The 26519-nt window shown below is 51.7% G+C and overlaps 1 protein-coding gene across 4 annotated transcripts; it reads left to right on the top strand.

Annotated features, from left to right (window-relative positions):
* Positions 1–3102: 3102 nt before the first annotated feature.
* On the top strand, positions 3103–26371 carry itgb4 (integrin, beta 4). 4 transcript variants are annotated; one of them, XM_067244701.1, is made up of 41 exons: positions 3103–3494; positions 6153–6281; positions 6989–7071; positions 7491–7586; positions 7787–7991; positions 8094–8190; positions 8701–8872; positions 9016–9279; positions 9436–9525; positions 10659–10781; positions 10950–11123; positions 11258–11334; positions 11500–11702; positions 11916–12019; positions 12267–12495; positions 12716–12841; positions 13282–13388; positions 13532–13565; positions 13656–13850; positions 14132–14235; positions 14447–14505; positions 14610–14633; positions 14722–14870; positions 15067–15246; positions 15425–15573; positions 15806–16016; positions 16100–16417; positions 16565–16737; positions 17031–17211; positions 17571–17708; positions 17936–18118; positions 18558–18686; positions 20805–21017; positions 21252–21413; positions 22697–22828; positions 23214–23363; positions 23671–23859; positions 24423–24578; positions 24763–24927; positions 25275–25403; positions 25684–26371. In XM_067244701.1, exons 2-41 carry the CDS (start codon positions 6203–6205, stop codon positions 25818–25820), a joined length of 5889 nt encoding a protein of 1962 aa, XP_067100802.1. In that variant the 5' UTR covers positions 3103–3494; positions 6153–6202; the 3' UTR covers positions 25821–26371. The 4 variants fall into 4 exon arrangements, with proteins under 4 accessions (XP_067100802.1, XP_067100801.1, XP_067100803.1 ...); XM_067244700.1 differs by having other exon boundaries at positions 6196–6281; XM_067244702.1 differs by lacking the exon at positions 22697–22828 and having other exon boundaries at positions 6196–6281.
* The last annotated feature ends 148 nt before the right edge of the window (positions 26372–26519 follow it).

Below are 26519 nucleotides of genomic sequence, written 5' to 3' on the forward strand. Positions count from 1 at the left end.
ATATTACACTTTAAGACTCACATTCCTAAACACAAAGACAATCCGCTTGATCTTTTACTTTTAAAGGTCGGATTAGTGTAAAGTTATCCAGTTTTCTCCTGTAGGCTGAACGTTTACGTTTCCAGGCCCGGTGGTAGGGGCTGTGTTTCCGCCCGGTGTACCAGTGCAGTGAATGAAAACACTTTACATAACCAGCCCTATATCTATAGACTACTATTTAGTCATGGTGTTTTTTGTTCATTTTTGTATGTTTTTATGGTTGTTTGTTTACTCTGAGAGACCAGGTGTTTTCAAGCATGATCCACAAACCCGGCAGCTTCAGGAATGCCAGGTCCTTATTGAAGACGTGTGTCTGATAGACGGTGGCAGAGGCACGCTATGCTGCAGGTTTGGCACCGATAGGCCCACCCGCCTATTAAGATGATACTGGGCACAGAACCAGGAGAGAGAGAGGGTGAAAATGTGAGAGAAAGAAGTCAGAAAACTACAAACAGACCTTCAAGACTTATCGTTTCGGAATGTCAGTTCGAAGCCGATGCCTGCACTCTGCTGTTGTTCATGCGCACAATAATTTTTCTATCTGCTCCTTTGAACCACCCAACTTTAAGAAATGCTATCCTTATGTGGAGCTGTGTGTTGGCGGATATTGTTATTAATGTTCAAAACAATAAAAACATATTTCTAAATGCGTAATGATTTTAAGTCTCTCTCTCTTTCGACATGCCCCTCCCTTAGCCGAATTTGTGTTGCCTGCTGTTTTTTCCTCCCTCTCAACTTTCCCCGTCTCTCCCTTTCTTGACAGGCTAAAGACGGTTGTGCTCACAGTGATATATGTTCCTCCAGGCTATAGTTCTTGCAGAAAGACTTGACTGTAACTGTCGTACCAAAAAAACGCGCACGCACGCGCACATCGTCTAGGTGAGTCAGGGCACACCCAGTGTACTAACAGCAGGCCTATACGCTGTCTCAACAAAACTCAAATTCATCCTACGCCGGGCGAAACGGCTTGACTCAGCTTGGCCAAAATTGGCCCTGAACCATAAAATGTGCCTCTTTAGGCCAGTGTATTCCTTAAAATCGTCTGTAGGCCTAGTGACGGATCTGGCCTGATACTGAAATTGTTTTTTTTTTCTGAGAGGTGGACAATAGAAGTCAAATTCTCTAACTTGTTTATTCTGTGCCCTTGTGAATAGGCGCTTCATGCCCTTCAAAATGTCCGGTCCCTCGCTTTAGGGAAGAAAGAAAGTCATGAGTTGTGTGCAGTGATCTAAGAGCGCACGCTTTTGTCATGTAAATTGGCCAGTTGGATAGTGGACTGCGACAGTCCAGACAGAAAGAGAGATGCAGACGGAAGGCGACACTGGTTACATTCTTACCAAAAAGTTGCATTTTGGCAACTAGAATTGAATAATTGATTAGGCGGGCAAGGTTCTTGGCTACCAGGCGACAAAAATTTCACTTGTTCTCATTATCCCGGCTATCACACTCCTAAAGTAAGTTATACATGTCTGTTTGTTAAAGTGTGCACACTTTTTAATGTGTTTTATGACTTGAGTCACAATATTGCCTTACCTCAGGTAAAACATTTTAAAAAGACATGTTGGCACCGGCGGCCGACCGCGCAAGTAGGTCATTCCAAAACCCACGGGCATAGAATGAATCCGGATTTCGCATAATATTGTATCTTTGACTGCTTTGAGTAGTTTATGAAGTTACTCATTGTCTATCGATCAAATGTAGTGTTTACATGTAATACGCCCATGTTCAGCTTATCTTTCTTCAGTACCTCTTTGTGAGGGTGTGTCGCACAGCAAACATCCATGATCACAGTTTATTACCATAACATGCCTCTCACAAAAGAAACTGTTGTTCCTTTGAAGCCATATGTAACGTTTATTATTACTGCAAACGAAGGAATATGGTAGACTTGGTTTTATATATGTACTTCTGGTTCATGTTATGAAAGTAACAGGCATGTTACACCCATATCTGTACTCAAAGGTTGAGGTTTGTTTTAATTGGCGTCTTTGACTAAATCAAACCAGGGAGGGGAGGGTGAAGCTGTTTTGCAACGTTTGTGCTTCTCGAGGGATAAGTTAACCATTGTGTCGAACCAAATGTTGTTATTGTGAGAGTGACTCTGCCCTTACCTCTCAGAAATGAGCTCTAGTCAGGAAGTGGACGTTATGACCTCTGAGTCATTTTAATTTGTGTGCCAGGATGCCTGTGTGTGGTGTGTAAATGTGTGTTCACTGTGTTCGTGTGTTATAGTATAGTCCCGCTTTGCACCAATGTGCGCACACACACACACTTCCAAACACTCACACACTTATACACACACACGCTGGAGAGTGTGGCAGTGTGCCAAGCTCAGGTTGGCATGACTCTAGTGCCCTGTGTTCCTTCTGCCCGGCCATCAGGAATGCACAGCACTGCACTGGACACTTATCCAGCTCACTCAACCCATCTGCGGGGCCAGCTTAGAAAAGAGAGGGGGAGAGAGAGAGACTTGAATGGAGAAAGAGAGATTCAGAGAGAGAAAGAGACGAGAGTCGGAGATACACAGAGAGTGTATATAAATGTGTGTGTGTAGTTACTTGAAGTAAAACAGAAAATACATGCATGCATTCAAAAATATCCAACATGGTGTTAAAACAGTAGCTGTGGGTTTTGTCTTTGCCATGTCGAAGACTACTGCCTTTATTGCAGCTCTTTGTGCACCCTTGACGGTGACTGTGTTTCCTGTAGCCGGCAGGCAATGTTCCCCTGCTCTGTACCACTCCCATGGGCCTGGGAGGGGCTCTGGAGGGAGGGACCGGCCAACCTCAAGCCCATACAGGTGAACTGCTAGCTGGGAGGAATGCAGCAGGAAGGGGGGCCTGACGCACATAGGTGTGGAGCTTTGTAACTTTTAACGCCACGGGGAGCAGATATTGGGGGAGGAAGGGCGTCAACACTGTTACTCACCTGAGCTGGGCAGAGGTGGAGAGGAGGAGAGGGGGAGAGGGGGAGGGAAAGAGAGAGTACAAGTTAGAGGAGGGATCAAATCGCAGCACACACGCATTCTCACACACACACATTCACCCTCTCAGTGGGTCTTGGTTCACACAGGGCAGCACTCTCTCTTTCTCGCAAGCACACACACCCACACTCATCTGCAAAGAAGCAAATCTCTTCCACAAGTAGGACGGGATATAAGTCAATATTTGAATAGACTTTGCAGAAAAGGAAGGAAGGAAAGAAGAAGTTGAGAGAGAAGAGAGAGAGAGCGAGAGGTAGTGAGTTGTTCTCGTGTGTCCTGGGATTACAAAGATCCCTGGGAGCTTGGACTTTGGGAGCGAAAGAGAAGACGAGGATTCTCTCTCTCCACTCAGGTGGATATTAATTTGACGGCCGGACAAGGAGCGAAGGCAAAAAGAAAGGATTAACCGGTTGTCTTTCAAAAAAACTGTTGGATATCCGGACTTTGGAATCGGGAAACATTTCATGAAGAGGTTTGTTTGTTTTTTTCATGTGTCACACCTTGAATGCTTGCTGCTGTGTGTCTGGGACAACATGCATGCTTTTGACAGATTCTCCCAAAAACGAAAAGACAAGCCATTATAGAGTTTACATGACATGAGATTTTACAGTATTTGTCACTAACCACGGTGTGTAGGTGTTTAAGCTGCTTGAAGTTTTTGCTCAGTACAGTCTTTATGTGTGACGTTCCTGTTAGGAGACTGCCATGCCTGTTCAACAAGACACAACATCAAAGAGATGTATACAAAGTGACAGGGTTGAAAAGGGAAAGTTCAAACCGGATTCTGGAAAGTAACTGCAACGTTTGTAGTTGTATCCGACTTGCTGCGAATGTTGCAGCACTGAGTTCACTGAATCTGAAGACTGATATGGTCTCCTCTTGGCTTCACCCTCATTGTTCAATACAGGAGCACTTTCTCCTCAACCGTCCTTCCTCTAATTTTAAGGTGCAATTTGATAAGGCGATGTATGGCTCAGTCTGATTGGGAGACGTTGTGTATCATAGGATTGGTCTGGGTGTTGGTGAAAGGTGACTGAACTGTCCTCATCTGTGAGACAACGGCCTGGGTACCCCTGCCCCACACACACACATGCACACACATGGCTTGTGTCGACGCCCTACTCTGGAATGCTCACCTGGCAGTCGGCCATGTTATCCACAAACATTTCTGCAACTGAAATGAATTTTTAGTGTCACTCCCTTCTTATTCCCCCCCTCTCTCTCTCTCTCTCTTTCTCACTCTCTCTCTCGCTCTCTCTCTTTCTCGCTCTCTCTCTCTCTCTCAATTCAATATTCTTTATTGGCATGAATGTTCAGGTTAACAATGTTGCCAAAGCAGTCCACAGTGAAGGGACAACATATGTAATTATAAACATATCATAGAACTTAATTACCAACAATCACAAACAAACAATTGTAATAATGCCCAAAGAATCCTGTCTCTTTCTCTTTCCATCTCAGTCCCTTCTCCTCGAGGTTTGAGATAGTTAGTTTAAATGCAAGCTGAGATTTAATGTTGATCATTAAACGTTACCAGACATTCTTAGTTTACTGCTGTCATCATCAGCACCGGTAAATCACTGTGCTGTTCCTGCTGCAACTTTAGTAGGGTTCACATTCCGTGTCCCACGGTGAATATATCTGTAGCCTGCAGTCCTTTTACTCTTCTGTTCAACCTGGTCAGTGATTAATGTACAACTATGCGCACACACACACACACACACACACACACACACACACACACACACACACACACACACATGAACATCCATGTGCAGGCACAAACCACACACTCACATCCACACACATATAGGACCCCCCTTGACCCCACCTGTAGCTCACAGTGAGGTGCTAAGTCTGCATGTTTATTCTTGCCTGTTCCGGGGATGGTATTGAGGCTGGTTGGCTTGCCATCTGTGGAAGAAGAAAAATAGTCAGTCTTTACCGACGGTGTGACTACAGTCCTGGTTCTGGAGTTTACACGCAGTTGTCAGTTCCCCGAGTATAGAGCGACTCACACCAGACACAAGCCTCACTCCTGGGGAGTGTCCACCAGGCCTGTGACCCCCTGACTTTTACTGAGCTCCAAGTTCAACCACAGACATATATCAAAGCACTTAGGGGACATTTAAATATTCCGAGCAGAGAGATTTAATAATTGTGCGGTTTCTTTTCACCGAGGTCTGTTGTGCAGATGTAAGAACAGGTCGGATTTCTGGGAGGGTTAGGACCTGTGTTTACCACTGGGGAGATAACGTCTCTAGTCTCCCTCTGTCAGTACTGATCCTGCAGAGCATGTGGTGTCAGCGAGGATCTGTTCTCAGCTGGAGGATCTTCGTTGTTCCCAGTCAGTGCCCCATTGGACAGATGCCTGTTCTGTTTGACCAGTTTTGTTCCGGCGCATTCTGGCGCAGTCATAGACACACATTCCAGAGGTTTTACAGTCTAAAACGTTATTCACATCAGAAGTATCCTTAATACTTTTTTAACCACCATTGTTCTCTCTCTCTCTTTATCTCTCTCTCATTTTCTCTCTTTATCCCTCACTCTCTACCTCTAACTCTCTCATTGTCTTATCTCCCTCTTTCTCTTTCCCTCTGTCTCCCACCCCCTGCCTGGCCCTTCTGTTTAGTGATGGTATGGAGGACATTAAAGAGATTACCATGCCCCAGCCAGGCTCCATATGTCTGGTTCTGGATATACTGGAGAGACTGTGGATGGAGGGGGATATCACCTCTAAACGGTGGAGGCCTCTGGAGTCTGGATCCTGGGGGTCCTGGGGGGTCCTGGACCCAGGTTACAGCACTTGTTCTTGGCAATACTTCTATTGTGGGGGGATGGGCGGTAGGCCTCACCAGCATCCTGGTAGTCTGAGATCCAGTGAGGAGGCAGGTGTTTCAGTTTACACCGTACCATTATCTGTCTGTATGCCTGTCTGTCTGCTTGTCTGTCCATCTTTTTTTTCCGGACTGTTGGTCGGTCTGGAGAGAAATAACCCGGTTCTGAGGTGACGCATGGACTGCAAGCCAACATTACATCCCTCTCTCTGTCTCTCCCTTCCTTTCTTCTTCTTTCTCCCTCACGCGCTCTCTCTCTCTCTTTCCCTCTCCTGTCCATTTAATCCAGAAAGAAGTTGCTAAATGGTGTGTGTGTGTGTGTGTCCTGTGTTGCAGGGGGGAGATGGGGAGATGGACAGCACATCTCTCGGTGGGGGTTGTGCTTCTCACAATCTTCTTCAACACCTGCTACGCAAAGACAGGTAAGAGGCTGTGATCTTCCTCACTTTCACACAGATGTTTTAACCTGTCTGAGGGCAGAAGTCCATATAACGTATTTTGTCAATTGTTTCCAATGAGGAGACAGTGTAAGCGGGCGCTGGTGTCGTCTGTCGCCCTTTTCAGCTAGCGAGCCACTGGCACTGAACAGTCCGAGTAAATATCCGTTAGTCATTAGCTACTAGCTTAAGTTTGCAGAGAACGTGCAACAAATATTTTGTTTAAGCTATTAGCTACTTAACTAGTCTGTTCCTCGCCTGTGCTTTTCTGCCTGAGAAAAACGCTATATGGACACACGCCTCGAGACTTAGCTCCTGAATCATGAATCACTATGTCACTGAATCATTGACCTGTGAGCTATCTCCTCTTGGGTAGAGAGAAAAACATCCAAATCAGAAAAACATCCAAATCAGTTCCACTTCTTTTGTGGAGCGACCACATGAATAACATTTCAGGATACCTGTGCCAAAGGGCAGATTCAGAGTGGAAGTCTGTTCCCCCTGACACAGGTATTCGATGGATCGTGGTTTTGGTTATGCGGCGTGACTCTCTCTTTCCCTCTATACCTCTTACTCTCTCTCTCTCTCTCTCTCTCTCTCTCTCTCTCTCTCTCTCTCTCTCTCTCGTCTCTACCTCTCTCTGTGTCATTCCCTCTCTTTTCCCCTTCCTAACTCTCCCCCCCTCCCTCCAGGTAACCACTGCCTGGCTACCAGGGCCAGCACCTGCTCAGCTTGTATCCAGGCAGGAAATGGCTGTGCCTACTGTCCAGATGAGGTGAGAGTCCCCCTCAGTTTTACTTCAGTATCAGAGAACAGTGGAATGGGAGAACCAATATTCACTTCTACTTTTGTGATAAAGAGCAATGGAACAGAAGAACCAATATTGAATCATAATTGAGTAGCCCATTAGAAAACAGTCAAACAGGAGAACCAATTATGAGTTTGACTGTAGACTCAAAGAATAGTGTAAAAAGGAGAACCAGTGTTCAGTTCTCCCTTCGTATTATAGAACATCAGAACAGGTGAACTGTTCCTCAGTTCTACAGTAGGCTCAGAGAACAACGGAAATGGAGAACCGTTCCTCATGAAGGTCGACTGGGTGCATCCCAGGGCTCAGAGCTTTTGACTGCAGATCACGGTTTAAATCCCCCCTGTGGCTGCAGACTGAATTAACTCATCCAACTGTCTGGTCAGATCTTTGAAGGACAACGCTGTAACCTTCTGGAAAGCCTGGTGGCCCAAGGATGTGTTCAGACGGTGACAGCTTATAGCTCCATGGAGACAGAGAAAGTAAGCATTTACATTCTTATTTACTTTGATAAAGAATCTGCACTGTGGTTAAAGAAATGTGATTGGTTGGTTGGTTGATTGATTAATCTACCTTCCTCCACCTTCACCACCTCCCCCTCCCTCCCTCCCCCTCTCTCCCTCCCTCCCTCTCCCTCCCTCCACCCTCTCCACCACCCTACCCCCTCCCTCTCCCCCTCCAGAACGAGCAGATCAACGTGGAGCTGAAGCAGTCCCAGGTGGCCCCCCAGATGATGTCCATGTCCCTGCTGCCCGGAGAGGAGAGGCTGGTGGACCTGGAGGTGTTCGAGCCCACCAAGGGTCCTCTGGATCTTTACATCCTCATGGACTTCTCCAACTCCATGTCTGACGATCTGGCCAACCTCAAGAAGATGGGCACCAAGCTGGGTGAGGGGGACGAGGATGGAGAGAGGTGGTCAGGTTCTGGTCAGATTGTGGTCACGTTGTTGTTTAGCCTAGTTTGACCTTGTGTGTGTGTGTGTTCCCTAGCTGATCTGGTGAAGACGCTGTCAGATGACTACACCATCGGCTTCGGCAAGTTTGTAGACAAGGTGGTGGAGCCACAGACGGACATGAGACCAGCGAAGTAGGAGCCCCGCCCCCCTCACACACACTCACCAGGAGGGCAGACACCCTCCCTCACACACACATTCACCAGGAGTGCAGACACCCCCCCCTCACACACACTCACGAGGAGGGCACACACCCCCCCCCTTACACACACTCACCAGGAGGGCAGACACCACCCCCCCCCCACACACACACTCACCAGGAGGGCAGACACCCCCCCCCCCCCCTCACACACACTCACCAGGAGGGCAGACACACACGTCGCTTTCTGCTCCGGCCTCGAAAGTGTGTTTTCTTCTTCTTCCGTCTCCCTCTCTCACGCTGTCCGTCTCTATTCCTCTCTCTCTTTCTCCCTCTCACCCTCCCTCTCCCTCCATCTCACCCCTGCCCTCCCTCTCTGTACCCACCCCCCTCTTTCTCACCTCTACCCCGTCCTGTCTCCCTCCCTCTCCCTCCCTCTCCCCCCTGTCTTGCCTCTCTATACTTCCTCCTCCTCTTCCTCCTCTTCCTCCTCTTCCTCCTCCAGACTTCTGCAGCCCTGGCCGGACAGCGACCCTCCCTTCTCCTTCCAGCACAGTATCACCCTGACCAGTGACCTGGCCACCTTCACCAAGAAGCTGCAGAAGGAGAAGATATCTGGCAACCAGGACGCCCCAGAGGGGGGTTTTGATGCCATACTGCAGACCGCCGTCTGTAAGGTACAAGACCAGGGGATCATGACAGGAGTCCATTGTGTTTCAGGCAGCAGTGTGCTGTGTGTGTTTATCTGGGTAGACACCTCACACCTTGAGTGTTTTGCTAATTCTTGTGCTTCCCTCCCTCCCTTCCTCCTCCTCTCCAGGACCAGATCGGCTGGCGTAACCACAGCACCCACCTCCTGGTGTTCTCCACAGAGTCGGCGTTCCACTACGAGGCCGACGGCGCCAACGTCCTGTCGGGCATCCTGCCGCGTAACGACGAGCTGTGCCACCTGGACGCGGAGGGCAAGTACACGGAGGACACCCGGCAGGACTACCCCTCCGTCCCCACGCTGGTCCGTCTACTGGTCAAGCACAACATCATCCCTATCTTCACCATCACCAACCACTCCTACTCCTACTACGAGGTAAGCCGGACCTTTGTACTAGCCATGACCCTGGCCCTAGGATTGGCTCCAGGACCAGCCCTAATCCTAGCCCTGGCTCCAACCTACTTCAGGGTAGTCGGATCTCACGAAGATATTACAAAGGCTGTGTGTGTGTGTTTGTGTGTGTGTGTGTAGAAGCTACATGAATACTTCCCCATTGCTGAGCTGGGAGAGCTGGAAGATGATTCTGTCAACATCCTCAACATCCTGGATAAAGCCTTCCAGGTGAGGCCTGGCCCCACACACACTCCTCTAGAAGACACACACACACCTGGTCTACAACATCTGGACCTCTCTCCAACACACACTCCTCTAGAAGATACCCACACACCTGGTCTACAACATCTTCCCTCTCTCCAACACACACTCCTCTAGAAGATACCCACACACCTGGTCTACAACATCTGCCCTCTCTCCAACACACACTCCTCTGGAAGATACCCACACACCTGGTCTACAACATCTGCCCTCTCTCCAACACACACTCCTCTGGAAGATACCCACACACCTGGTCTACAACATCTGCCCTCTCTCCAACACACACTCCTCTGGAAGATACCCACACACCTGGTCTACAACATCTGCCCTCTCTCCAACACACACTCCTCTAGAAAATACCCACACACCTGGTCTACAACATCTGCCCTCTCTCCAACACACACTCCTCTAGAAGATACCCACACACCTGGTCTACAACATCTGCCCTCTCTCCAACACACACTCCTCTAGAAGATACCCACACACCTGGTCTACAACATCTGCCCTCTCTCCAACACACACTCCTCTAGAAGATACCCACACACCTGGTCTACAACATCTGCCCTCTCTCCAACACACACTCCTCTAGAAAATACCCACACACCTGGTCTACAACATCTGCCCTCTCTCCAACACACACTCCTCTAGAAGATACCCACACACCTGGTCTACAACATCTGCCCTCTCTCCAACACACACTCCTCTAGAAGATACCCACACACCTGGTCTACAACATCTGCCCTCTCTCCAACACACACTCCTCTAGAAGATACCCACACACCTGGTCTACAACATCTGCCCTCTCTCCAACACACACTCCTGGGTCTTTAAACTGGAAATATTTTTTGTTCAATAAATTGGCTCAGATTGAATGTTGGCTGCTGACATAGTGATTACACAGGAATGCCATGAGCTTCCTAAGTATTTCACTGTATTTGCAAATAGTAATTCACCCCAATAAGCCAACTCAGCCCTATTCTAGCAGCCATTATGTTGACAAGCAAAGACAAACATAAGTGATGCTCAATGCCGTTATTTGATGTTTTGTGCATTCTGGTGTCCTATTGGCTCCTTAATGGTGTTCCTGTTTGTCCTATCAGAGTATTCGCTCTAAGATGAGTATCCGGGCAGAAGACACGCCCAAGGCGTTTGCCACTCAGTTGCTAACGTCCACTGGCATGTTGACACAGGCTGGAACCTTCAAAGTCAAGCCTGGAGAAATAGTAAGACACACACCTTCATACATACACATGCACACACAAACACACACACACACACTTAACTCTCACAAATAAACAAACACACAGACACACGTACACACCTGTTCTCTGTCTTTAACCCACATGTGAATACACACTCACAGTCTGTCTCTCTGTCCCTGTGTGTGCCAGGGCAAGTTCAAGGTGCGTGTGAAGGCTGAGGAGAAGGTAGGGGAGATGCATGTGTGTGAGAAGCAGGTGGGCAAGCAGGACAAGGAGGGCGTGATTAGGGTCAAACCTAGCACCTTCAGCACCGCGCTCAACATCAAGGCTTCCATACAGTGTCCTACCTGCCCCTGTGAGAAGGTATGCACGCACACACGCTCACAGAAGCACACACACACTTCGTAAACCCCCCCACACACACAGAAGCACACACACTCCCTTAACACGCACACACAGAGAAGCTTACAAACAAGCTTACAAACGTTCCTCTACAGACTCCCTCCCCCAAGGCGGTGAGATGCCATGGCAACGGTGACCTGGTCTGTGGGAAGTGCAAGTGCTACAATGGCTGGTGAGACCCTAGTAACCAGACTCATACCCGTAGTAACCTCAGTCCCTGCTAACTGTACTGTTGTTATCTTGACAACGTGTCTCTGTGTGTGTGTGTGTGTGTTTTCCATGCATGCACGTTTCTGTGTGCGCGTGTCGTGTCTGTGTGTGTGCGTGCTGTCCCCAGGCTGGGTCCGTTCTGTAATTGTTCGGCCAGCGAGTCGGCCATCGGGGGGGCGTGTCTGGCGCCCGGGGTGACGGAGTCGTGTTCGGGGCGGGGAGACTGTCTGTGTGGGACCTGCATCTGCTACAACCCAGAGCAGTACGAAGGAGCCTTCTGCCAGTACGACCGCTCCCAGTGCCATAGATTTGGAGGCTTCCTCTGCAACGGTGAGGGAGGGAGTGGGAGTGGGAGAGAAATGGGGGGGGGGGGGGGGGGGAGGAGAGATAAGGTGGGGGAGAAAGAAGGTGGTGGGGAGAAGAGAGAGAGATAGAGAGAGGCTGGATTGGGAGGAGAGAGTGCATAGTGTGTATTTAGTAACTATATGTCTAACCTATCTCTGTGTGTGTGTGTGTGTGTGTGTGTGTGTGTGTGTGTATCAGACCGAGGGAAGTGTTACATGGGGGAGTGTGCGTGTGAGAAAGGATGGGAGGGGCCTGGCTGTGAATGTCCACTCAGCAACCAGACCTGCGTCGACAGCAAAGGGGTAAGTAGAGTACAGTAGAACAGGGTCAAGTACAGTAGGACACAGGAGAATACAATAGAACACAGTAGAACCAATGGAACTCAGTAGAACCCAGTGACGGTACAATGCAACCCATGTAGAACACGAGAACATAGCATGGCTCGCGTAAAAAACACTCCCTCTTTCTCCCTCTCTCTCTCAATCCCTCCCTCTCACGTTATATCTCTCTCTGTCTTCTCCCACATCTCCCCCCCCCCCCGCCCTCCAGGGTATGTGTAACGGGCGCGGGGTGTGCAAGTGTGGCCGGTGTGAGTGCCAGGACTCGGGGCTGCCCCTCAGCTCCACCTGCGAGGCCAGCTTCCAGGCCCAGCTGGGCACGTGCGAGGCCAAGCGCAGCTGCGTGCAGTGTCAGGCCTGGAAGACAGGCGAGAGGAAGGCCCAGGACAAGTGCGACGAGTGCACCTTCAAGGTCGTCATGGTGGACGAGCTGAAGCAACGTAAGAGACACCGCGTGGAGCTCCAAAAGGTTGACGAGGGGGTTCCTTCAGACTGTCGTAGATGGATTCTTCCTGATGCTTTTTGTGTAGATGCCCGGCAGAGATGTCCGCTGTTTTTGTATGTGTTCGTCACTCATGTGAATGTGTGTGTGTGTTCACTAACTATGCGGCTGTTTCTGTGTTTGTGTGTGTGTGTGTGTGTGTGCGTGTGTGTGTTCAGAGGAGGACGTGATCGAGGTGTGTAGTTTCCGTGACGAGGACGATGACTGCACGTACGAGTACACAGTAGACTACCCAGCGGACCCCAGCTCCAAGGAGCTGGAGGTGCAGGTCCTGAAGAAGAAAGGTAAGAGGACCTCACTTCCCCACATGGATGTACTGGGTTTTGATTAACAACAGTGTATTTGTAAATGGACGGGGCCTGGGTAGAGCTCAGTGGTAGAGGGTCTGCTTCCATCCAAACATTGATATTTTTATGTTAAATTGTTTAAATAAATAAAAAACATTTGTATTATTAGATGAGTATCCCAATACATGGATGTACAGTGTTTTAACTATTTATGGTGGATTTATAAATGTCAATAGACAGACAATTAACCATCAACAAGTGAAATCCCAACTCATCCTCACCTTTATATTAACTTGAACCTGTTGAACATGAGCAGACCTCCTGTTAACAGGTTGTTGATGGTAGAAACAGGGGTCTCACAAAACAAGACGTGTTGTTTTGAGGGCAGGAACTGAGATGAAGGTAGGAACCAATGTTGTGTTGGTCCGTCCCTCCAGACTGTCCCCCGGCTGGCTTCCTGTGGCTGATCCCTCTCATCATGTTCCTCATGCTGCTGCTGGGGTTGCTGCTGCTCTGCTGCTGGAAGTACTGCGCCTGCTGCAAGGTACACACACACACATATATATACACACATACCCAGTATATACACACCAAGACGACACACACACACATAACAACACTAAGACTATATACTGTTTGCCATATCTTTGAAGGGAGTTAGAACATTCTCCTTCTCTCTCCTCTCAGGGTTGTCTGGCTCTACTGCCATGCTGTGGGAGAGGTGAGTGTGGCCGACCTACAGAAGCTTCTCTAGCTATATGAGTCTGACTCAACTCTGAACACGTCGTATTATCTTCCTGTTTCCTGTCAGGTCGCATGGTGGGCTTTAAGGAGGATCAGTACCTGCTCCGCCAATCACTGCTCACCTCAGACCACCTGGACACGCCCCTAGTGCGCACAGGCCCGCCCAAGAGCACGGACGTGGTTCGCTGGAAGGTCGCCGACAACGTCCACCGAGAAGCCAATCACCCGCTGGCGCAGGTCCAGCCCAACCCCAAAGAGACCAGTGAGTGTGGGCCTCGCTCTGCTTTGGCATAGCTGATACTGTGTGTTGTTTCAACAGCTCATGGACTGACTAGGATGTTCTCTTTTCTTCTCCCCCTTTCTTTCTCTCTCTCTCTCTCTCTCTGTCTCTCTCTCTCTCTCTCTCTCTCTCTCTCTCTCTCTCTCTCTCTCTCTGTCTCTCTCTCTCTCTCTCTCTCTCTCTCTCTCTCTCTCTCTCTCTCTGTCCCTCTCTCTCTGTCCCTCTCTCTCTCTCTCTCTCTCTCTCTCTCTCTCTCTCTCTAGTTGCGTTCCCTCTCTCTCTCCGTCTCAACAGGTTATTCACAGACAGTTTGTCCCGCCCGGAGGCCAGGGACACAGAGGCGCTGCGCAGGGAGGTGGACAACAACGTGAGTGTGTGACGTGTGTGACGTGTGTGACGTGTGTGACGTGTGTGACGTGTGTGACGTGTGTGACGTGTGTGAGTTTGCATGTGTGCATGTGTGTGTGTTTTGGTGTGTGTGCGCATGTTTATGTGTGTGTAGGCCTGTGGACTGGTAGTGAAGTGTGAAGGACCAGAGTGTGGTTGTTGACTGGTCCATGTGTGTGTTTTCTGTGCAGCTAAATGAAGTCTACAAGCAGATTCCTGGAGCACAGAAAGTTCAGAAGACCAACTTCAGGTAAGTCTGACTTTTGGCACTACTTCCTACATGTGAAAACGATGTATCAAATCTTCTCAGCGAACTAAAGGAATTATTTTAACATGGTTTTCTTGTGGTTTCAGATTACAAAGAAATGCTGGCAAAAGGTACTTATCTAATTAACACCAAAACATCAAGCACCAAGCTTGTCACCAGTTGGTTTCACCCAACTCTAACTTCTCCTCTCCTCTGCAGACCGAATCACACCATAGTGGACACAGTGCTGTCGGCTCCTCGCTCTGCCTACCCTGACATTGTCAAGCTCACACAGAAGAACGTCCAGTCTGGAAACTTCCAAGACCTCAAAGTGGTGCCTGGCTACTACACTGTGGCCACAGACAGAGGTGTGTGTGTGTGTGTGTGTGGTCTTGTTTAACGACCCTTGTGGGAACCAAAAAGTCCTCCCAATTATAGTGAAACGTGAAAAACCTGACCTTGTGGGTACCTCTGGTTGGGCCCCACTAGGATAGAAAAACAAACCTTTGTGTGTATGTGTGTACGTGTGTTATTAACTCCCCCCCCCTCCCCTCCCCTCTCCAGAGGCGGCGGGGGCGGTGGAGCTGCAAGAGGGGGTGGAGTCTGTGGACGTGCACGTTCCGCTCTTCATCAAGGACGAGGATGAGGAGAAGAAACAGCTGAGGGTGGAGGCGGTGGACGTCCCTCTGGGCATCGCCGAGGTCGGCAAGCGCTTCGTCAACATCACCGTCATCAAGGAGCACGGTGAGGGCTTTACATACACACACACGTATACACACGTGCACATATTCACGTACATTCACACATACACACACGCCATGACCAGCGTGAGTATTGATATGACCAATATTTCATGTTGTTCTGGGTTTTTGCTGTGTGTGTTATATCATATGTGTGTTTGTCTCTGGCTCTCTCTGCGCAGCCAAGAGTGTGCTGTCCTTCCTGCAGCCGGCCTACAGCCACAGCAGGCAGGAGGGCGTGGTCAACATCCCGGTCAACAGGGACATCCTGGAGGACGGACGCACACAGGTCACCTACCGCTCCCACGACGTCACCGCCAAGGAGCAGAGGGTGAGACGCACACACACACACATACACATGTACACTCCCACATGTACACACACGTGTACACCCACTCATGTGACCATGTGTCCTTTCACACATTCGCACACATACTTGTTTACATGTACACACACGTGACAAAGAGCCTTAACCTTGTTTGTGTCTTTGTATGTGTGTGCTCGTGTGTGCGTGTTTGTGTGTGTGTGTGTGTGTGAATGTGTGCGTGCGTGCGTGTGTGCAGGACTACGTGCCGGTGGATGGGGATCTCTCCTATGGGCCGGGCGAGACCCAGAAGATGGTTCCGGTGCGTCTGTTGGAGCTGTCCGAGGGAGACAGTCTCCTAGGCGACCCACAGCAGCTCAAGCAGTTTGTCATGGACCTTAGCAACCCTCGCCAAGGCGCCAAGCTGGGACGCTACCCACGCACCACTGTCACCATCACCGACCAGCCAGGTGGGACTAGAGATAGCTAGCTGGTTAGTCAGGTCCCTAGTTAGTTTGCTTCTTTGTCTTACACCCTCCCTCCCCTCGCCCAGAGCCCAGCGTGGTGATGTTCAAGAAGGGCACCCAGACGTTCACGACCTCCGACCCCCAGTACAGCATCCCCGTGGTCCGCACACGCAACCAGGAAGGTCCCGCCACCGTGCACTGGCGCTCCAAGAACGCCCAGCGCTTCCAGCTGTCCAGCCCGCTGCGCTTCGGCCCGGGGGAGACGGAGAAGAGCATCGTGATCGACCCGCGGTCCCACCCAGGCCCCGTCCAGCCCGAGGCCTTCCAGCTGGAGCTGTTCGACCCCGGCAGCAACGCTGTGATCGGGGAGAGGAAGACCACGCTGGTGACCGTCACCGATGGGGGTGAGGACGCGCACGCACACATGCGTAGGTGCACACACAGGTGCCCGAACACACACTCACACACTCGTGCGTTTATCCCTAACCCCCTTCTGCTCCGTCCCTCCCTCCCTCCGTCCCTCCCTCCCTCCGTCCCTCCCTCCCTCCCAGGTTCCAAGGCTCCAGAGATGACCATGGCCAACATGCAGCAGCAAGCTAACATCAACACGCTAGCCTCCCCCGGGGGCCGTCTCCTGCCCCCCGCCAACGTCGAGGCCGCTGCCACCGGCCCCAAGAACATCCACCTCAACTGGGCCCCCAGCGCCGGCGCCCTGGGGTACAAGGTGAGAGAGAGGCCCTCACACAGGCAGAGGGGGAGTGGAGAGGAGGGGAGGGGAGGAGAGGTGAATGAAAAGAGTGGAGAGGAGGATGAGGAAAGAGGAACGGGGGTTGGAAGGTGAGGGGAGGGAATTAGAGGAGGAGGCCAGAAAAAGGAGTGTCGAGGAGAAGATAAACAAGTTGTACTTTCTAGAAGAACTATTTGTTTGGATAAACAGCATCTGCCCAAATGAATAACATGTGAAACTGTGTGAAGCGGTAGAGCGGTAGAGATGACAAGGCTGATTCCTCTGAGCAGGTGAGGTACTGGATCTACGGTGACCGCGAGGATGAAGCCCAGGTGCTGGACGTGAAGACGAACCAGGCGGAGCTGACCGGCCTGTACCCCTTCTGCGACTACGAGACGCGCGTGTGCGCCTACAACGCCATGGGGGATGGCCACTTTAGCAACATGGTGCCCTGCCAGACCCTGGAGGATGGTGGGTCCTCCTCGCGCCGCCTCACCTCCTTCATCCTCCATCCTCTCGTGTCTTTCTCACCCCCTCCCTTCTCCTGTCCTCCTCTCCTGTCTTCCTCACCTCCTCACCTCCCCTGTCCTCCTCTCGTGTCCTCCTCTTGTATCCTCCTCTCCTGTCCTCCTCTCCTGTCTTCCTCACCTCCTCACCTCGCCTGTCCTCCTCTCCTGTCCTCCTCACCTGTGTCTTGCTGGTTGTAGTCTTCTTAGTTTTCTTCTGTTTTCCTTGTAATTGACGTACTCCCCCGTTCCCCTCCCTCCCTCTCCTCTCTTTCCCTCTCCTCCCATCCCCCTCTCCTCTCAACCCCTCCTCTCCCCCTCCAGTCCCCAGTGAACCAGGTCGACTGGCCTTCAACGTCATCAGCCCAACCGTCACTCAGGTGAGCTGGGGGGAGCCCGCCGAGACCAACGGCGTCATCACAGCCTACGAGGTCATCTACACCCCCATCGACGACCACAGGAGTGAGTGACCAATCACGCGCGCCCTCAACTCATAAATACAGAAGTGATTTGAGGTTTTTCATCTGAGTCGTTCTTCTCCCGCTGTGTTGTATGGATGTGTGGTCGGTAGGCCCTTCGGTTGATGTTTCATAAAAAAGTCACATAATGGTCAACCACAGCATTTGAAATACCTTTACCTACTCTAACCCACACACCCCCCACCCACCCCGGTCTCCACGCACATACAGAGGCGGCAGGAGCAGCAAAGAAGATCAAGATCGACAACCCTAAGAAGCGCATGCTGCTGATTGAGAACCTGCAGAGTGCCCAGACGTACTGCTACAAGGTCCGGGCCCAGAACAGCATCGGCTGGGGCCCCTACAGGGACGCCACCATCAACCTGGCCTCCCAGCCCACCAGACCCCTCTCCAGTGAGTACGGAGCCAGAAGCAGCCTGGCTGCCCTGCTGGGCCAGGCCCTCTTAGCCGTGACGTGGGTGGAGGGGGTCGTCAGAGACGGGGGAGGGAAGTTTGGGGTTTGATCGATGGACGACGTGGATGTTGTCTGTTGTGGGTGTTGTTCGGTTTCCCCGAGGTCCAATAGGACTGTTATTTGACTTGTCTTTCTCTTCCTCTCCCCCATCCCCATCTCCCATCCACATTCCTTTCTCTCTCTCTCTCTCTCTCTCTCTCTCTCTCTCTCTCTCTCTCTCTCTCTCTCTCTCTCTCTCTCTCTCTCTCTCTCTCTCTCTCTCTCTCTCTCTCTCTCTCTCTCCCTCTCCCTCTCCCTCTCCCCCATTCTCTCTCTCCCTCTCCCCCATTCTCTCCCCCTCTCTCTTCCTCCCCTGCCTCCCCCCCCCCCTCTCCTCAGTCCCCATCATCCCAGACATCCCCATCATCGACGCGGAGGCGGGAGACGAGTACGACGGCTTCCTCATGTACAGCAGCGAGGTCCTCAAGACTCCCACGGGCTCCAAGCAGCCCAGCGTTACCGACGAAGGTGGGTGCCCCTCAGTCGGCCGTCACGCTGTCCCCCTTCCTCTCGGCAACTCCTCTGATGTTCCTACGGTGTGACCCCGTAGACGGATGGTCGTCCCTGTCAGTCAGGGGTTTTAGACGACAGGAAGTCGACTCCGTCATGAAATCGGTGTTTCGGGTGTGTTCTAATGTAGGTCTTGGGAGATCTTCGTCTGGTTCAAAAGGGGTATGATAGGATGACTATTTGGAGCCTTGGTCTCACTGCTGATATATTCACTTCCTGTGTCCCGTTTCCTGTGTCTGAGGTAAACGGGGGCCATGACAGAGTTGTGTTGTTGGCCCTCTGGAGGATCTGTGTTGTTCAGATGTCAGAGAGTGATTAACTATGTGACGATACACACTGTTAGACTGTGTGTGGCCGCTTCCACACGCCCGAGGGAGAGAATGAGGCCCTCATCTATCATCGGTCTATCTTAGGCAGCGCAGCCCTCTGAATCCAGACAGAAAGAGAGTAGTCACCAGTCAGTGATGAATGAGAGAGATGCTTTCTTCCTCCTCCTCCACCCTCCTCTCTTTCTCTTTCCTTCTCTATTTCTTCTCTCTCTCTTTCAGTCTCTTTTTCTCTCTCTCTCTCTCTCTCTCTCTCTCTCTCTCTCTCTCTCTCTCTCTCTCTCTCTCTCTCTCTCTCTGTCTGTCTGTCTGTCTGGCTATGTCTCTCTGTCTCCCTCCTCTCCCTCTTGTATTGAGTCTGTGTCATCTTTGTTTGGCTCATCTCTGGGTCCTGAATGTGCTAGCCAGTCTCGCTCCGAGCGCCTCATCTCCTCGTCTCCCTTAGGTCATCTCCGCTTCAGCCAGTAAGCCAGAGCAAACCGCCCCCTTCCCTCCTTTCTCTCGTTCTCTCTCTTCTCCTCACCCATATCTCCACCAATCCCAGGAGTGCACAAACTTGTGTGTATGCGGGCGACACGTCACAGCTTTTACTGTTGACACCAAACCTGACCCCGTGGTCGGGGTCCTTCTCGGAAATCGATTCCACGGGAAGTTCAGATGAGTCGGATGTCAGCCCTGTCCCTCGGGCACTGTGCATTCCTGTGCTGTGTCAGTTACCTAGCTAGCCCCTTGGCCCATCCAAGCTGCCCTCCAACCCTGCTCCTGCCTGCCTCTCCCCCCCTCCACCCCTCCACCCCACCGTTACAAGGCTTGCGCTGGAAGCATGTCAAGTTGGTGGGCTCAGAGCTGGACCTGCGCCAGGTGTCCTGGAAAAAGCAGGTGGACGTCTTCCACCATCGTCGCCTCAGCTCCGACACAGAGGCCAGCGTCGACGACAGCCCCCGGCCCAGCCAGACACACACACCCCAGCCAGGTGAAGACCGCCCCGCTCCCGAAACCTTCCTGCCCTGCCCGCCTTACCCTGACAGACAGACAGACAGGTAGACAGGTAGACCAGCTGGTGGACAGGCATGCTGACAGACAGACAGGCTGACAGACAGACAGACAGACAGACAGACAGACAGACAGACGGCATGCTACCGCTCATGGATGGCACAGGTCCAACTCATCTGCTGTTCCTTCCTGCCCACATAATCTGTTTTTACTCCCCTGGTGCCACCCCCCCCCCCCCTACACTCCAGCCTCGCTGAGCCCCTGTTTTCACCCTGAACCTCCCGTCCTCTGGGGAGCGCCCTCCAGACATCAACTGCCCCACCTCCAGTTGATGCTCATGGTGTCTCAGGTGTGTCTGTTCTCTCCCCCGTGCTGCCTGAGGGGCTATGCAGGCAGCATGCAGGGCTTGGCTCTGAGGTGGAGTGGTCGTACGTCTCAGATCTCACAGACTGAGATGAACTCTCCTGTCGCTCGTTGTCCGCAGAAATCGTTTCCCTTTGTCAGTATGTTTGGGTTTTTTGTATTTATTTGTACTTATTTATTTTGCCTCGGAACACCTCTCGGGTCCCGTCTCTGTTCGGTGTTCCGGAATGTTCCGTGTTCTCGAATGTTCCTTCTGGTTCTGCTGGCTTCTCGGAATGTTGTCCTTTTCTCTCTCTCGCTATCGTTCTCTCTTTCTGGTTCACTCACCGTCCTGGTTGTCCTACCCCCCCCCCCTCCCCCCCCTTCCTCCTCCCCCCCCTGTGGTGTTTTCCAGACCCGATGATGAATGGGAAGTGGGACCAGAGCTTCCTGTTTCCGGGGGGAGCAGGATCCGGATCCGTGTCGCACATGTCCACGTCCAGCTACGGACAGCATTCCCCCTACTCCACCCTGAGCACCGGCTCTAACCACCGAGCTGGGGCAGGTGGGGTTATGAACCTGGGCGGCACCTCCACCTCCACCTCCACCACCTACATGTCTGGACAAGGTAGGGTTCGGCACCACCCTCAGACCAACACGTTTTTGTTTACATGGTGAATTTGCTTGTCGTGTGATTTTACAGTAATTCCAGCTGAAGCTTAATGTTTTCTAGTGTGTTTTGTTTATTTTGGATTGTTTGATTTCCAGTTGGAAGTATTCAAATGATTCAAATGACGTTTGTGTGAGGCCTAGGAAAGGAAGGATCTTTTCGTTTTTCCTCAACTCTCCCTCAACCTACTAGGAGGAACAACCTACGGCAGACAGGAGATGATGATTGGAGGAGGCACACGCACGCAGGAAGTTGTCATGAGGAAACGGTCGGAGAACAGAGGTTACTATGACGAGAACATCAGGGATTCCATCGTCATGGGAGACATGCCCAGTGGATTCACCGACAGCCATGGTAAGGGCATTTTGAAGGTGGTGTAGTTCCTCAAGCATGGTTCCTCTGATGGTTGGTACTAGACTGCTCTCCCAAGAAAAATACTTTTTGAAGTTACATCAGACCACATATTTTCTCCAGAACTCAATATAATCGAGACAAAACATTCAACCATATTTGAGGATGAATTCTTGACCAAAAAAACTACAGTAACAAAATATTGACCAAATCACAAGTTACTGCCCTTATGCTTGGGAGGGCAGTATGGAGTTCTGTGTCTGGTCAGACTGGTTCAGACCAGTTCAGGCCAGACCCTGGAGTATTGGGAAGATTTGGGGGCAGCCTGCATTGTCCAGAATGACTGTGTGAGTATGTGCATGTAGCAGGCTTGGTTAGTTCTGGGGTTGTTGGCTGTACAGCACTCAGCTTGTCCACCTTGCAGGAGCTGCGCTCACTGTCGCCCTTTCTCCTCTTGTTCCTTCCCCTTTGCCGCCTTCTCCTCCTCCTCCTTCTCCTCCTCCTTCTCCTCTTCCTTCTCTTCCTCCTCCTCCTTCTCCTCCTCCTTCTCTCCCTCCGCCTCCTTCTCCTCATCTTACTTCTCCTCCTCCTTCTCCTCTTCTCTCACTCCCCTTCTGTCTATTTCCTACACCCTCTGTATCTCTTTCCCACTATTCCACTTTCCCCTCCTCCTTCCTTCTTCCCTCTCCCCTCCTCTCCTTCTCTTGCTCTCCTCCCTTCTCTCCTCCTCCTCTCTCTCTTGCTCTCCTCCCTCCTCCTCCTCCCTCCTCCCCTCCTCCCTCTCTTGCTCTCCTCCCTCCTCCTCCCTCCTCCCCTCCTCCCTCTCTTGCTCTCCTTCCTCCTCCTCCCTCCTCCCCTCCTCCCTCTCTTGCTCTCCTCCCTCTTCCTCCCTTCTCTCCTACTCCCTCTCTTGCTCTCCTCCCTCCTCCTCCCTCCTCCCCCTCCTCCTTCTCTTGCTCTCCTCCCTCTTCCTCCCTCCTTCCCTCTCCTCCCCCTCTTGCTCTCCTCCTCCCTCCTTCCCTCTCCTCCCTCTCTTGCTCTCCTCCCTCCTCCTCCCTCCTTCCCTCTCCTCCCTCTCTTGCTCTCCTCCCTCCTCCCCTCCTCCCTTTCTTGCTCTCCTCCCTCTTCCTCCCTCCTCCTCCCTCCCCCTCTTGCTCTCGTCCCTCCTCCTCCCTCCTCCCCTCCTCCCTCTCTTGCTCTCCTCCTCCCTCCTCCCCTCCTCCCTTTCTTGCTCTCCTCCCTCCTCCTCCCTCCTTCCCTCTCCTCCGCTGCTCTCTGGCTCCCAGCGCTCCCAGGTAGCTTTGGCTACAGTGTCTCTCAGAGCCAGTACGGCTTCAGCCTGGCCCAGGGCTCGCGGGCCAGGACCCAGTCTGAGGACATCAACGATGCCCTTCTCAACCTGGACAGGGTTATCCAGGGTGAGTCCGTCTGGGGACCGACACGGGCCGCAGCAGAACCCTTGGTAGAACCCTCAGTAGAACCCTATCACACAGCAGTAGAACCCTCAGTAGAACCCTGTCACACACCAGTAGAACCTTCAGTAGTACTCCTTCACAACATTATTTTGATACCATTGGGACAGATTTCGTCCTCAATGGAACTAACCCAGTCGGATCTCTTTCTTTCTCTCTGTCACTCTCTACCTGTCTTTCCTCTCCCTCTCCCTCTCTCTCTATCTCTCTCTCTCCTTCCATCCTTCTCTCTCCTCCTCCCTGAGCTCAGCGTCTAACCCCCGGGCAGAACCCCCAAAGCCTCACACCCCTCTCTGACCTTTAACCCCTGCCCTCTGTGTGCCTCCCGCAGACTCCAGGATGACCCCAGGGGTGCCCGAGACGCCCACCAGGCTGGTGTTCTCCGCCCTGGGCCCCACGGCCCTCAAGGTCAGCTGGCAGGAGCCCCACTGTGAGAGGGATGTCCTGGGATACTGTGTTCTCTACCAGCTCCTCAACGGAGGTAGGCTCACACAAACATGTAGATGATATCCATCTGGCTGGACTTTGCCTCATCTGTTGTTTTACATCATATTGTACTTGTTTATACACTTGGATTTCCCCGCTAGGGGAGTATTAAAGGGTGGTCTTATGTTGTTGATTTTGGAATATGTTGAGGCGCCAACATAACAGCATAATAATAATTACAACAACTCTGTGTTGTAATTATTATATTTGAAACGTATCTTACTGTAATATAGGCCTACTGTAAAATGATTGTCGAAATTGTTTTAAAAAGAAGATATTTACAGTGTAATGTGTCTCTCCAGGTGAGATGGAACGCATCGAGGTGCCTAACCCCTCGGAGAACTCTGTGGTGGTGCAGGACCTGCTGCCCAACCAGTCCTACCTGTTCAAGGTGAAGGCCCAGAGCCAGGTGGGCTGGGGCCCGGAGAGGGAGGGCGTCATCACCATCGAGTCTGCCGTGGACCCCAGGAGCCCCCTCAGCCCCATGCCAGGTACCACCACCCTTAACCCTTAACCCTGTCCACCTGGCCTCTCCTGTCCACCTGGCCTCTCCTGTCCACCTGGCCTCTCCTGTCCACCTGGCCTCTCCTGTCCATCTGGCCTCTCCTGTCCAGCTGGCCTCTCCTGTCCACCTGGCCTCTCCTGGCCACCTGGCCTCTCCTGTCCACCTGGCCTCTCCTGTCCACCTGGCCTCTCCTGTCCACCTGGTCTTACCTGGCCTCTCCTGTCCACCTGGCCTCTCCTGTCCACCTGGCCTCTCCTGTCCACCTGGTCTCACCTTGTCTAACCTGGCCTCTCCTGTCCAGCTGGCCTCCCCTGGTCTTAACGGCCTGTCCAGCAGTCAGACTCACTCCTCTTTCCTGCTCCCTACTTCCAGACACTTTATCACAGCAAACTCAGACTTGTACTCTTAATTACTGATGTACCTCTATCCTCCACTCTCCTCCCCCCTCCTTCCATCCACTCTCCTCCCTCCCTGTCCCCTGTCCTCTTCCTCCTGTCCTCCCCCTCTCCTTCTCTCCTCTTTCCTCCCCCCCTCCCCTCCTCTCCACAGGCTCACCCTTCACCCTGAGCACACCCAGCGCTCCAGGCCCCCTGGTCTTCACAGCTCTGAGTCCGGAGGCGCTGCAGCTGAGCTGGGACAAGCCTCGCAAGCCCAACGGAGACATCCTGGGCTACGTGGTCACCTGTGAGCAGCTGCACGGTGGAGGTGAGACCACCAGGGGGCAGACACATCACACAGACACACCACATAGACAGACATACCAGATAGACAGAAAGATATACAGATATACAGAAAGATACTGTAGATAGATAGATGGATGGATAGATATTATGCCAACATGATTTGCAACAAGTACAGGTCCATTCAAACGCCTTCTTGTGTTGCCTAGGTGAAGTGCGGACCTTCCAGGTGAGCGGAGACAGCTCTGAGACCAGCCTGACTGTTCCGGACCTGAGTGAGAACATGCCCTACAAGTTCAAGGTTCAGGCCCGGACCACGCAGGGCTTTGGGCCGGAGAGAGAGGGCATCATCACCATCGAGTCTCAGGATGGAGGTGAGTAGAAGACTGTCAGACTAGTTCAGACCGGTTCAGACCAGTTCCAGAGCCGGGCGTGTCATAGATATATTTGTGTCCATCGTCGCCTGGAAACCTTTTAACGGTTTGAAGGTTTGAGAGAGTTGTCTAAACCCTCCCTTCCTCCCATCCTGCCCCTTCCCTTACTCCTCTCCTCACCCACCTCCTCCCTTTCCTCTCTCTCTTTCCCCCTCCGTTCTGCTGCATCCCTCCCTCCCTCTCCCCACCCCTCCGTTCTGCTGCATCCCTCCCTCCCTCTCCCCACCCCTCCCTTCTCCCTCCCTCTCCCTTCTACTCTCCCCTGTGCTCTCCATCGCCCCCTGCAGGCACCATGTCTCAATACAGTGGCCAGGGCATGCACAGCACCATGAGGGAGGTGTTCCAGATGCCCACGGAGGTCAGCACGCGGACCAATGTCTCCCACACCTCCTTCAACGAGCCCTACTTCTCCACAGGTGTGTGGCTCGTGCGGCACCACTCACTCACTCAGATGCACGCCCACACAAAAACACCTTGCGTCTGATCTGTTTATGTGTGTTTATGTTCTCTCTCTTTATCTCTCTCTTCATCCACTCTGTCTCTTTTTTCTCTCTGTCTTTCCTCGTATCTCTTTTTATTCTTCTTCTCTCTCGCTCTCTAATTATTTATTTCTCATTTCCTCCCACCCTCTCCCCCTCTCTCTCTTATTCTTTATTTCACCCTCCCTCTCTCCCCCCCACCCTCCCTCCCTCCCAGATGGTATGACGATGACGTCCCAGCTCACAGAGACCAGCGGCATGATGACGCGTCACATGACCAAGGAGGTGGTCCAGCGCAGCATGGTGTCTGGCTCCAGCGTCACCAAGAAGGTGGAGCGCTTCTACGAGGCCTGAGGTCACAGGTCACATCCAAGATGGCTGCCGCAACACCCTTACAGGGATGGAGGGAGGGATCCTACGAGTGCATTGTTATGAGTCGGAGAATGGATGGTTAAGTGTGTGCGTGCGTGTGTGTGTTCCACACAAGCTTGTGTTTGTTTGTGCATGCAAGGAAATATTCTTTCAGCTCCTTATTGTAAAACAAGTGTGTAAGTTGTTCAGGTCCTCCCTCCTAAAAGTCTGTTACATAGTGTCCACTGCCCTGTCTTCAGTCACGGGAATCATTTACATCTTAGCATTCTTCTGTTCCTCAAGAACTGGCTTCTTTGGTATCAATTCGTACACGCATGCAAAAAACTACTCCCTTGTATAGCATAATATATTTTTATTGTGTGTGTGATTACTTCTTGTTTATTATCACCCTCTGCTGGTTGTAAATGGAATCACGCCCAGGGGCCTCCGTTTTAGTCTAACCCCGTGAATCCAGAGGAGGCTCGTGGCTTTCCTCTCCTAGTCTTCTCTCCTTGTCTTTTTGTAATAATATTTAAGAGAGAGAGATGTGCTTGGGGGGGGCAGGGGGGGGGTCTCATCATCACACCTTCACCCCCCCTAGAGGAGATCAGCTCCCAGACCAGCAACAAGATCAGGAAGAAGAAGCCATTTTAGTCTTTTGAGATTCACCCCAAGGTGACGAGGTCTTTGTCCCTTTCTCAC

The sequence above is a fragment of the Osmerus mordax genome, chromosome 10 (genome assembly GCF_038355195.1).
Source record: "Osmerus mordax isolate fOsmMor3 chromosome 10, fOsmMor3.pri, whole genome shotgun sequence".
In the NCBI taxonomy this organism is placed as follows: domain Eukaryota; kingdom Metazoa; phylum Chordata; class Actinopteri; order Osmeriformes; family Osmeridae; genus Osmerus; species Osmerus mordax.